The 13,584-nt window shown below is 37.9% G+C and overlaps 2 protein-coding genes across 4 annotated transcripts in view; one reads left to right on the top strand and one right to left on the bottom strand.

The window, feature by feature from the left end:
- Window positions 1-9,982, top strand: part of CEP83 (centrosomal protein 83) — a 164,879-nt gene extending 154,897 nt beyond the window's left edge. For all 3 annotated transcript variants that reach the window (XM_059402350.1, XM_059402347.1, XM_059402348.1), the window contains exons 14-16: window positions 5,266-5,369; window positions 8,131-8,320; window positions 9,296-9,982. In XM_059402350.1, coding sequence (XP_059258333.1) covers window positions 5,266-5,369; window positions 8,131-8,320; window positions 9,296-9,400 — 399 coding nt within the window. In that variant the 3' untranslated portion in view covers window positions 9,401-9,982. The remainder of the gene's footprint in view (window positions 1-5,265; window positions 5,370-8,130; window positions 8,321-9,295) is intronic.
- A 566-nt stretch (window positions 9,983-10,548) lies between these two features.
- Window positions 10,549-13,584, bottom strand: part of PLXNC1 (plexin C1) — a 143,097-nt gene continuing 140,061 nt past the window's right edge. The window contains exon 31 of the mRNA XM_059402345.1: window positions 10,549-13,044. Within this exon, the coding sequence (XP_059258328.1) occupies window positions 12,940-13,044 (105 nt within the window). The 3' untranslated portion in view covers window positions 10,549-12,939. The remainder of the gene's footprint in view (window positions 13,045-13,584) is intronic.

Raw genomic sequence — 13,584 nt, forward strand, 5'->3', positions numbered from 1 at the left:
GGAGCTAGATTTAGTAGAGAAATGGTCATGGAGGTAGAAGCTATGATATGGTATTGTAGAAGTCACAGGAAAAGAAAGGTATCAAAGATAAATTGTCATTTAGCATGATTACTGAAAAGAGTTCATTGAATTTGGCGGTAAGATGGTAAAAGAGGAATCCTAGGTTTGTGTTCTTTTGATTTTTCTATTGTTCCTTTGTGTTGAATAATACTTTTAACACTAAGACATCCACTTGACAATCCTTTGATTGTATTGGACCACTAAAGTCAAAATTAAAATCATTCTTTACAGCCATTTTCCCCTCTGAACTCTCATTTCTTTGAGGTAAAATGTTATTCTTCCTATCACTTAGGCTTCAAACCTTTGATTCATCCTCAGGGCTCCCTTCCCTCCAGATCTAGTCACTGTATTGGTTTCCAAGGGGTGCTGTAACAAATTACTGCAAACTCTGTGGCTTAAAACATCAGAAAGGTATTATTTCATAGTCTTAGAGGTCAGAAGTCCAGAATCAAGATGCCTGCAGGACCATACTCCCTCTAAGGCTGGATCTGTTCCACACTTCTCGCCTAGCTTCTGGTGGTTGCTAGCAATCCCTGAGTTTTCCTTGGCTTGTAGGCATATCATTTCATTCTGTCCCTCTGTCTTCATCTGGTGTTCTTCCTGTGTGTCTTGTGGAGTTTACAGTACTTTTAGAGCATGAAAGATATAAATCAAAGATGACAACTATTCATTGTTAGTCTATGAATAACAAAGGACACTTCTGTCACTCAGGAAATTCCAAGGATTTTAGGAGCTCTGTGCTAGAAACCCAGGACAAAGACCAGATAAATTTCTTTCTGTATAATGGTCACATTCTGAGGTTCTCAGTGGACATGAATATCTGGGAACACTGCTCAACCCAGTACACTTATCAGGCTTACAAATTTTTCCTTTATAATGTGTTTGCATTTTTTCCCCTCCTCACCTCATTTCCTTTTATTCCTGTTGCTAACACTCAGCTCAGGATCTATCCACGACCAGATTTCTCTGTATTAATTTAACCAATTTACTCAACAAATTTATTGAGTACCACTTAATGTATCTGGTAGTTTTGTTCACTGGAATACAGAAGTAAAGACTGTGCTGGGGAGCTTACATTGTATTGGGTGGGTGACAGATTAAAGAAACAAATATTTGTCAGGTGGAGATGTATGCTAAGAGGAAAACTAAGGGGGATAGAAGGGTCTCTTTATTTATTTATTTGTTTGTTCTAAAAGATTTTATTTATTTATTTATTTATTTATTTATTTGACAGAGATCACAAGTAGGCAGAGAGTCAGGCAGAGAGAGAGGAGGGGAAGCAGGCTCCTTGCTGAGCAGAGAGCCCGATTCGGGGCTCGATCCCAGGACCCTAAGATCATGACCAGAGCCGAAGGCAGAGTATTTAACCCACTGAGCCACCCAGACGACCCAGAAGGGGCTCTTTAAATAGGTAGTCAGGGAAGACTTTTTGATAAGGTAACATTTGAGCAGGAACCTGAAGGAAAGGACGGAGGATGCTGTGTTCTATATGTAGGGGAACAGTATTCCAGACAGAATAGCAGGTAAAAGAGAGTAGCAGGGGTCTGCTTGGTATGCTGAAGAAATGCAGAGGGACAGCTAGGTAGCTGGAACGGAGAGAAGTAGTAGGCCAGGTGATATTTTTATTCTTTGGTTTTTATTCTAAATGTGATAGGAACACACTGGAGAGGTCTAAATTGAAAAATAATATAATCTGCAGTGTATTTTAGAAGAATCTCTGGCTGTTATGTAGAGGGACAAATACTGAGTGGTAGTCAGTTTCTGTATATATTTTAAAGGTGGAGTTTGCCATAGTTGTAGAGCATGAAATATGTAAAGCAAAGATGACCAAGATGCTGGGCTTGAGCACTTAGTTAAAATAGACTTGCTACTTACTGACATGGGAAAGATTTTAGAAAGAATGGGTTTTTGCAGTAAAATAAAGACCTTTGGGACATGTTAACTCTTGGAGATACCCAATAGACTTCCATGTGGAAATGTTCAGTAGTCTGGTGGATCCATGAATTGGTAATTCAGGAAGGAAGACTAGACTAGAAATAAAGACTTGGGAGTCCACATCACATAAATGGTATTGAAAGCAAAGGGATTGAATGAGGTCAACTAGAAAGAAAAGGAAGATTAAGAGGAGAACAGGTCTGAGGATTGAGCTTTGAGGAATGCCGAAGTTGAGAAGTTGAGAAGAAAAGGAGGAAACAGAGAGGGAGTGGCCAGTATGGTAGGAGAACCAAGAAGATACTAGGTGCCAAGTGAAGAAAAGTGCTTCAAGAAAGATCGACTATATCAAATGATGTTGAGAGTAAGATGATACAATAGCAGTATGAAGACTAGGGATTCATTTGGCTATGCAGTGACTGTTGGTGGCCTTGTCAGGAGTAGTTGCCAGATTGAAGTGGAAGATAGAGTTTGTCTAGGGAATTTCATTGTATAAAGTAGAGAACGGGGATGGTAGCTAAGGAGGGTTGTGAGTTCAAAGAATTTCTTAAAAAGGAGGGGTGAATTATAGAATGATTCTGCAGCAAGGGGAAAATCAGTAATGCAGGAGAAAGGGGGCAGTTGCAGGAATGATATCCTATAGTAGCAATTCAGAGGTGGAAGGCATAGGAACATGGTGTATCTATTATAACTGGGAAAGAGGCAAAATATATGATTATAAATTTCTGATAAATTGATAGATGTGTGGAAGTTTTCTCCTGGTGGGCAATTTTCTAAGTGCAAAAAAGATTCCACATCTTTAGCTCAGACTCTGCAGAATGCAGATGTTGGATACCTGAGGAGAGAGAAGAAGTTGTAAAAGAATGTAAGAGTTTGGGGGCGCCTGGGTGGCTCAGTAGGTTAAAGCCTCTGCCTTCAGCTCAAGTCATGATCCCAGGGTCCTGGGATTGAGCTCCACATCTGGCTCTCTGCTCAGCAGGGAGCCTGCTTCCCTTCCTCTTTCTCTGCCTGCCTCTCTGCCTGCCTCTCTGCCTACTTGTGATCTCTGTCTGTCGAATAAATAAATAAAATCTTAAAAACAAACAAACAAACAAACAAACAAAAAGAATGTAAGAGTTTGGAAGAGTGATTGGATTGGGGAATTAGGAGGAGGGTCAGGTAGCATAGCACATAGTTGTGTGTGTGTTTGCCAACTGTGTCCAGTTGTATAGGTCCAGACAGTATAGCATCATATTTAATAAAGATCCAGGTTTTTCCAGGTGAGTTTGAAGAAGAAGGAGATTTGGGTCAAGGTAATGAGGGTGTCTGCAAAGAAATGATTTTAATGAGGGGGTCTAAGGCATTCAATAGGTCTTTTAGTCAACTAACCAACCAGTGCTTTTATTGCATTCTGGCTCATTTCCCGGCACCTGGCAAGTGCTCAGTAAATGATTGGTTGTTTTTACGATGATGAGGATGGGGACAGCATTGTCCTGAACCCTGGCTTCAAGATTTATATCTAGATTTTCCTCTGAAGAGGCAAACTTCAAAGTCTATCTCATACACTGATGCCATATCAGATTTCTTAAAACAATGTCTTTTACTTATCAGTCCCTTGCTGGAGACGCTTCAGGCAAATCCACATCCCCATTGTACTACAGATTCTCCCTAATTAATTTCTTATCCTTTCTAGAAAGCCCTTTCTAATGATTTGGTACTTATCAACTGGAATTCCCTTCAGAAGTCCCTGTATTTTGTATTGTATAGTTAATATAGGGCCCAGTTAAGCATGTACTCGGTGTGTGTGTACTTAAGATTTGATGATAAAATAAATTTTGTATTATAGTTTAAATGAACAATAAAAATGGAGAAATATGACTATTTGGACATAAAAGGGAGAAGTTTTAAGATTGCAGATTTATACAATAATACAATGATGAAGTATTAAGCATTTTCATCTTTAAAATGTCTGCTGCTAGTTGAACTAAAATTCCTAAAAGCATATGCTTTTGATAATGACAGACATATGTCTGTGGATCAGCTCGCCACATAAAAACTAGAAGAACTGGGCAAAGTATTTTAAAAAAATACCTCCACGGAGGGCAGCAAAGAATTAGGAGGCCAAGATCTTGGAGAGGTAGGAAACTGAGAGAGATGAGCATGGCACATGAGGTTGCTTTTTCCTTAGAGGAAACTAGACCAGGTAGATACATTAAACTATGTGATATTCATAAGGACAGGACAATATGTGGCAATGAACAGTTACTGTAAGCAACGACATGAATACACCTCACAATCTTGAGAGAAAAAAGCCATTTGTAAAAGAATTTCAGAAAGACTATGATTCTGTTCATATGATATTCAAAAATCAGCCAAACTATGCTATAACTTTGGAAGCAAATTAGTTGGTTGCCTTTTCAGAGGACTAAAGGGAGTAGAGAGTGAAAGGAGGAGGGGTCGGGGCACTTCTCATAAGGCAGTGCTCCTGGCCTTGCGAGGTAAGAGGGTCGGCATTTGCTTTGTGCTTTTACATTTTGCTTTATATTTACGTTCTGTGCTTTTTTTCTATAAGCCTGATATACTTCAGTGAACGAGTTACAAAACAAATACTTGAAAGGCCTATAGCTACTAAATGAGTTGCAACATTTATACATATTTTTCTATAAAAAACAAAATAACCTCTTTATAAAAATGAAAAATTAATTACCTTTGTTTTTATACCACTTTGGCATTATACCCTGATTTTTCCATACTAGAAAATTTTTCCTTTGTACAATTTAAATTTTTTTCTTTTTAATATTTAGAAGGGCATACTTTCAAACTGAGATGCATCTGTAATCTCCCTTAGCTTTCTGGTCCTTTATTGCTTTGGTAGAAATTTATCAATTGTAAGCATGCTTTTAATTTTAAATTTTTGGTTCTTTTATAAAACACATATCTTTTGGGAAAGTAAAGAGCTTGTGATTCCTTATCTGGTGACAGGTAAGCTCATTAGTAAATTTGACTCCTTCCTTTTTTAGATATTTTATTTGCAGCAGTTTAGTTATTGATACCCATTTTCTGGTTTGGCATTCATAACAGTTCTATTTGTCACAGTGAGAATATGAGGTACATCTGTGGCTCAATATCTTTGCATTTTTCAATAAGAATCATATCTACTAATCTTTCCTGCTAGTGTTCACTGAAAATACTTATCTCTAAGGAAAATTCTTTTGTTGAGTAAAATATTCTCTCTGTATTTTGTTCAAAGAGGAGATTTTGTATTAATGTACTTGCTCATATTTTTTTTTCTAGAGAAAATCTCTTCATGAAAACAAATTGAAGAGACTACAAGAGAAAGTAGAAGTGTTAGAGGCAAAGAGAGAAGAATTAGAAACAGAAAATCAGGTGTTAAATAGGTAACTGTATAAATACATATCCCATGTAGTGACTTTGACATTACAGAACTTTGATACTGAGTGTATGTACACACTTTTTCTTTTTAAAATGTACTTTCTTTGTTTTCTCTGTAATACACTTGTTTTCTTTTATGTTTGAAAGAATTCTAAAACTGTTCATTGTGCTCCTAATTCATTTCCTTATTATTATTTTTTTTTAAGATTTATTTATTTATTTGAGAAAGAGAGAGAGAGCATGAGAGGGGAGAAGGTCAGAGGGAGAAGCAGACTCCCTATGGAGCTGGGAGCCTGATGTGGGACTCGATCCTGGGACTCTGGTATCATGACCTGAGTCGAAGGCAGTTGCCCAACCAATTGAGCCACACGGGCGCCCCCTTATTTTTTTTCTGGTTGAATGTTCCTTCAAACCAAAAGGTCTTTAACATATGCCAGGCATTTGTGTTATGGTTGGGACTGACAGGAAATGTCCCTGCCTTTGGTAGCCAGGAGTGGTGTGAGTTCTTGCTAGCTACTGAGACAAGAGAGTTGTAGCATTGCATAGTTCCAAAAATGTGGCTGGAATTTTGAATCAAGATTTTTGATTTCTTGTTGTAGAAAAATATTATTGGCCCAAAGCTTCTGATTTTTTGTTTACACACAAACACAGCTAATCTGCATGATGAGCATGTTTGAGCAGAGATGATTTGCCGTATTAACTTAGTGGTAATGGCGTTGTTGACCCTTTTGATTCAAGGTAATACAAACTTTTCAAATTCAGCTAATTTCAGTGGTAGCCTTCAGCACAAGACAGTGTCAGACTCTCCTGTAATGGAAATTGCCTAAAATATCAAGCAGTGATGTTTCGTAATGTGCACCTGTCTTCCTTGGGTGTAATTATTACCAAAATGTGAAAGTTGTTTTTTTAGAACACCTGAAGTATATAGACTGTGGAATTCTTGCCTCTTCTTTTTCCTTTCCTTTCTTTCCCTCCTTCCCTCTCTCCTTCTTCCTCTTTCTTTCAGAGAAAGATCCCAAGAGTGGGGGGGGGGGGGGGCAGAGGGAGAGAGAGAATCTTAAGCAGATGGTGCTCAGTCTCATGACCCTGAGATCATGACCTGAGTCAAAATCAAGAGTCAGATGCTTAACTGACTGAGCTATCCAGGGATCCCAAATTCATGCCAGCTTTAGAATTATTCTGACCCAAAGTAAAAAGCCACCAAATTTATTCTAAAACAAAATTCAATTTACTACCTCTTCTATAACCATTAATTTTGAAATATTATCCATTCAGGATTGGGCACCTATGTGGCACTGATCATCTAGAACTTTGAATGGTTTTAAAAACTGTATTTAATTAGTGGTGTGGTTGATGGTCAGGAAATTCATGTCCAAAAAGGAGATGGTATATAAAGGCGTGAAAAGTTCGCTTTTTTATCCCAGATCCTTTTTCCCAAAAGTTAATGGGTAGCTTTACCTTTGTCATTAGTTACATTTCTTTTTTAAGATTGATTTATTTATTTGAGAGTGTGTGTGTACATGTGTGTGGCTGGAGGGGGGTAGGAGAAAGAGAAAGAAACTTTAGCAGGCTTCTGCTCAGCACTGAATCCCACGTGGGACTTGATCTCATGACCCTGAGCTGAAACCAAGAGTTGGCTTAACTGACTGTTCTACCCAGACACCCCCATCAGCTACATTTTTAATAATTAGGCTGTAATTCCTGTATTGGGCCGTATTTCACCTATAAAAATGATAATTTTGTAAGATTCAACCTAGTATTTTCTCTATTTCTACTTGACTCCTTTGATAATAAAAGGCACCCTTTTAGTTTAAGGAGTCTTTTAGTTTCAGGATTCATGGGTTGGTGGAGTGGAGTGGAAATTTTTACTCTTCAATTAATTAGCAAATAAAACTTGAAAATGAGTTAATAATTGGGCTGCCTGGGCAGCTAACTTGATTAAGCAGCTGACTCTTGGTTTTGGCTATGGTCATGATCTCAGGGTCATGAGATCAAGCCCCTGAGTGGTGCTTCCCATTCAGTGGGGAGTCTGCTGGAGATTCTCTCTCCCTCTTCCCCAGAACTTCCTGCATGTGTGAACACTCAGGTGTGCGCTCGCTCTCCCTCTCTCTCTCTCTCAAATCTTTTAAAAAAAGATTTGATTTCTTTAATTTACTTATTTCAGAGAAAAGGAGAGGGAGCATGAACGGGGAAGGACAGAGGGAGAAGCAGATACCGAGCAGGGAGCCCCTGGGATCATTACCTGAGCCCTGAGCCAAAGGCAGACTTTTTTTTTTTTTAATCTTTTTTTTTTTTTTTTTAAGATTTTATTTATTTATTTGAGAGAGAGACAGTAAGAGAGAGTATGAGTGAAGAGAAGGGCAGAGAGAGAAGCAGACTCCCCGTGGAGCTGGGAACCCGATGCGGGACTCGATCCCTGGACTCTGGGATCATGACCTGAGCCGAAGGCAGTTGTCCAACCAACTGAGCCACCCAGGCGTCCCCAAAGGCAGATGTTTAACAGACTGAACTACTTAGGCACCCCTAAAATAAATAAATCTTTAAAAAAATAAAAATGAGTTGAAAGCTTGCAGAACTAACAGTAATACATGATTAAGATGTCATATTTCTATTTATCTTTCTAGATAGAATTTTATGTATAAATCATACAAGATAAATTTTATAATTTTGAAGTCCATTTTATTCCCATTTGAAATTCTGTGGATCATACTGTTCTTCAATAGAGTGTAACTATTAAAGAACAGAAACACTTTTTTTCTTTTTAAGACAAAATGTTCCATTTGAAGAATATACAAGGCTTCAAAAAAGATTAAAGGACATACAGAGAAGACATAATGAATTTCGAAGTTTAATTTTGGTTCCTAACATACCTCCAACAGCATCTATCAATCCTGTTACCTTTCAGTCATCAGCCATGGTTCCAGGCATGGACCTATCCTTTCCTCCTCATATGCAGGTACGAGCATTTATGTTTTTGGGCTTTTTGTTTGTTTTGTTTTAAAAAAGCACAAACATTTCTGTAAGTTTTTGCCCATTTAAATTCAGAGTTAAAAACTCAAATCTTTCTTTACTATAGAAATTTGCTGGTAAAAGCAAAGTGGATTTGAATCTATTCTGTCCTTTAGTGATGATGCTAGGAATGAAATCCCCTGGACAGTTGAAAAGAAGAAACTTGACTGATGAGTCTTTGAGTAACTGGAGTTTGCTGCTCACTCCATTACTAACTGCTGCTGAGCGTTTACTAATGCTGTGCACTATGCATTTTTCCGTATAATATTTTATTTAATCCTAATGGAAAATATTTTGAGGGAAGGTGTTATTCCAATTTACGGATGAGGAAGCTGAGTCAGAGGTGAAGTAACTTGCCTAAGGTCGTAGCTAATAAGTCACAGAACTGACTGTCAAACCTAAATCTGTTTGTTTCCATATCCTGGGCTCATTCTACAAAGTAGGTCCCTGAGATACTGAAGGAATCAAATTGATGGGATGATTTTCAAAAGATGATATATTAAGTAATTACATTTTATAATATTATAAGCACCAAAGATTTTAGTCACTGAACTGAATCTCAGACCAAATGCTTTGTTTTTAATAAACTACTAAACTCCAGCCTTGTTAAAACATCGGCATGTAAGTATGTCTGGGCCCTGCATTAGTATTTTCCAAATCACTCCCTGGTGAGTTTTATATCTAGATAGACGAACAGACTTTGGGATTTGCCAAGGGCTGGCGCCTGAGGCAGAAGAGAAGCAAGGACTAGTTAGTAGTCTGGCCCGTGATGCTGTCTTCTCAGACTGCTAAAATGGTCATCCTTTCTATGCCAGATGTTGTGGCCTGAGTGAAAGAGCTACTCAGGCTGTTGCCTACCAGTTACTTTTCCAGCTGTTTTTCTGAGCTTGCTTCACCCGCACCTTTTTTCTCTACTTTTAAGGAGGAACAGCATCAAAGGGAACTCTCTCTACTTCGCAAAAGACTAGAAGAACTAGAAACAACACAAAGGAAACAACTAGAGGAACTTGGCTCTCCTGGGGAATGATGTTCTTGGAGAAAAGGCAGATAAAAGAGATGAAATCAGCGTGACTCAATAAAGCTTGAAGTTTTAACATATGTGGCATTTAGATATTGTATTACTGTTTGCCAGAACATTTGAATGTGCTTCGAGAAAAGGTACTGGCTACATGCTATATTGCATCAGTGTCAGGATTTTAGGATTATACTAATGATAAGCGAAGCATTAAAACAGCTCAAGAGATATTAAGAATATTTATTGACAACCCTTTGAGAATGTTAAAAAAAAGGGGGGGGGAATCAAGTTTTTAAATTATTTTATTAATTTCACTTCAAAATTTTTTGACTTTTTTTTTTTTTTGGCATTTTGCCTAAAATATGCCCATGTTGAATTCCTTCAGCCTCTTTGAGATGGTTGGCAGTAACAGGGTCAGTAAACATTTTCCAGTTTACTTTATACAGGAGTTCTAAACTTCTAGTTCTTGAAAAAAGATGGCAATTTAAAAGTCAGCATTAAAAAACAAAACTTGAAGATATCTAAATATTACAAAATGCTACCATTCTAAAAGCTGTGTGCACATAATTAAAGAACTTAATATTTTTCTATATTGTTGTGTGTTTAATTTTATTTTGACCATACAGTATGTATTTAGCAATGTAGAAGATCTCATTGTTATTTTCTATTCTAACCCAAAGCCACAAAGTACAAATAATTATATCCTATGACCGTATAAAACAAGGGCCATTCATTGTAAAACTTGAATCCCTTGGGGTCCCTTAGAAATACTATTGGTATTTAATGTTGGCCCCCACTGTTGTGGATCTAACCAAGTTATTATAAATGTTTTATTTCTGTGTATCCCTAACCTCTTTTAAAGGAATTCTGCTGCAATAACTTCACATCAACAAGGCAGAGCTCAAGTCCGCCAAACTAAGTGGAATGTTCATTGTCCAGAAGTCTTCAGGATCAAAAGTCCCGGTAGATAGTGGAGGCCAGGGTTGTACCTGAGCAGTCCTTAGCATCATTTAGAAGAAACTAGATGTACTTACTCCATTACAGAGCTGCTTATTCACATATGCACTGGCACCCAGATAATTTCCATGGAGCTACTTAGAATAAAAACTCTACTATAATAGAACATTTGAAGGAAAAAAAAAAAAAAAAAAAAGACAGTCCACATTTACATCAAAATGTTTATTTTTGGATATAGACATTTAAAACATTCATCTCCAAGTACAGCTTCAATCAGGTATACAATAAGAAATAGACTTTAGATCCCTAATACAGAAAAGGTAACAGAAATAATTTTTAAATGCTGCTGTAGACACTAGTGTTAGAAAAAAAAGTTTATAAATGAATTGTTTGCACCAAAAAAATATGCAAAGAAACTTGAAAATAGAAATTGTTTGCCATTTGTTTCTCTGGTTGCTGTTTAATATAGACCCAGTGACTGATTGTCTTCAGCACACATCTAATTTGGCCATTTACTGCATTTGGCTAATGTGATCCAAAATGTGATCTAGATAGTGCTTTTCACTGGAGGATTGACAAACACGCTACATACATTAGTGAATCTTCACACCACCTCAGTGAGGTAGGTTAGAAATATTATACAGAAATTGAGGCACAAAGAGGTAAGTGACTTGCCCAAAGTTCCCAGCAGCATCGTACCCGGAAGAGGAGGTAGGTCTCCCCATGGGACTCATGTGCCAGAGAGCTGGACAGGGACACCCTCATGTAGCATTTACTGAATACTTAGATAAAGCTGTAGCTGATCCTTTTCTTAGCATTTCTGTACCCTAAAGAAGGGGAAGTCTTTTGGGCAACTCTCCTACCCTTGGCTCTCAACTGTCCTGTTATTCTCTTATGAATGCCTTCACATCAAGACTGTCGCAGCCTTAGATGGGGACCAGACCTCTCACCTTTATACTTGTAAGTAACCTATTTGGTAGTATTTTTGAGGTGTGTCCATTGGACAGACAATGGTCAAAAGTGACGTGATTAGGAAGGGGCCTATCAGGGTAATAACTGCTTATTTGATCATTCTGCTGAGGTATCACCTCTTACTCTTTGCTAGATACTGAGGAGCACAAAGAATTTCATTTTCGAAGACAAATTCACACTGATATCCTGATATCCCATACAGTGTTGGTATAAGATTTTAAGGAATAGATGATCAGTGTTTTATTTGCTACTTGAAAAAATGTCTTTCCTTAATCTGGGATTCGGAGCACCAAGGGTAAAAGGTGCCACAAGGAAAGTTGAGAGTTGCCAATTACATTTTTTTACTTTTGATTTAATAGAAGGAAAACACAGTGGTATTAAAATTGGTCATGAGCAGCAAAAATTCAGGAATAAAAAACCAGCAATAAAAAGACTACAGTGTAACTGGATAGGGGATTCTTTAAAAAGAAAGGCATGAATAAATTGGGTATTTTGAATTCTTTCTTTGTGAGGAATACTTTCAAAAAGTACATAGTAAGACTAAGATACCAAGTTGTATACTAATATTTTTCAGGCCTTGGGCCTCAAATATATATATTCATATATAATACTCCAGTGTGAACAGCAATTTCATGAAATGTAAAATGTATCTTTTTTTTTTTTTTTTGTAATCACACACAAGTATTTATAATCACAGGGTTCACCAGAAATCTAAAGCAAGGAGACACCAAGTACAGAAATGTAGGATTAGGGGAGGAAGTTACTCTTCTACAGTTAGTTCTGATCAAAGTTTTTAGACAGAAATAAACTAATGGTGTTTTGTTTTGTTTTACAACAGCCAACATGTCCACTATCAAATACATTTATATGAACAAATGAAAAAAGGAACACATCAGGACAAAGTGGGTAAAATGCTGTTGCATTTTAAATAAACCTCCTCACTCTCCTTGCTTTAGAGCTCCTTCGTGAGATGGAGGTGAGTTGATGGAGTGTAACTGGCGACCACTGAAAAACACGAGCCCTTTCAACAATGTTGCAACACTGTCAGTTTTTGGTTTAAAAACACACACACACTCACAAATGCTAAGTGTACACACTACCAAATTCTGCGGTCAGCTTTTCCAAGAACTACTGGGGAAAGTTTCAATGCCGCAAATCCTCGAGGTTGCCCTAACATTCCCGCCTTGTTTCCAAATGACTCATTTCACATTTTCTTGTCATCACTGGCAGTGTCCCTTTTCTGCAGAAGTGCAGTGTAGTCACAAGTGCTACAGAACTGTAGTTTTCAAACAAAACCACTGTTGTCATTGTGCTTAAGTGGAGACTGTAGTTAACAATACTGACACTTGCTTACTGGCCCTGTATTCTCTGTAAACAAGGAGGCTGTTTACAACAACCACTTCGACTCTATTTACAGAAAGGTTCCCACAGTATATGCACAGGCACAATGGTGGGTATGCTTTCTAAAAGCTGTGCATGTGCCTTGGTCTCTGAAAGACTGTGCTCAAAGTGGAACCTGTGTGCAAACTTTAAAAAATTAACGACACAGAGTAGCTCAAGCAGCCATTTTGCTCCCAAGTCGTCTGAAGAATTTTGCCAGATTAAGCCAGTCCCCAGAGTGCTTACATCCACTTGCATTTCTTCTTTTCATCAAATAAGACTTTTACATGCAAGAGTTGTTTCTGAGCTTCTTCCAGCCCTCGTTCTCTTTCTAGTTTATTTAGAATCTGTTGACAATTAGAACAGTTATTTTAGATATTGTGGTTTTAACATTACAGTTCTGGGGTTTTGTTTCTTTTGTTGTTTTTTTTTTTTTTTTTTTTTAATTTTGTTTTGTTTTGTTTGGGGGGGGGGTTGCATTCCTGTTGCTGTGAGTGGTAAAATCTGTATGAAACAGATGCCAACATTTTCTTCCATCATTTACATACTCACTTTGCAAGTTGTTTTGCTAAGTCATTATCACAGGATCAACAACACTTTGGCTTAAAATTAGAAGCTAGCAAGAAGTACCAACTATTTGCTTACAAATATGGGGCCAGACTTCCAAGGCCCTGTTTTATGCATTATGTCACAGCCATTCCAAGCACAGCAAGCATTCTGGGCAGCCAACATGCAGGCAAGTATTTCTTCTTAAATGCAGCAGGCAGGGGCATCCTGGTCAGTTAAGTATTTCCCTCCCCTCCCCTCCTGGGCAGTGTGGCGCCTCCTTTCCCCTCCCCGCCCCTCCCCAGTGCTTCCCTTCTAACCCCTGGCCCCTGGAAAGAAGG

Source organism: Mustela nigripes, chromosome 6 (assembly GCF_022355385.1).
Source record: "Mustela nigripes isolate SB6536 chromosome 6, MUSNIG.SB6536, whole genome shotgun sequence".
Classification (NCBI taxonomy): domain Eukaryota; kingdom Metazoa; phylum Chordata; class Mammalia; order Carnivora; family Mustelidae; genus Mustela; species Mustela nigripes.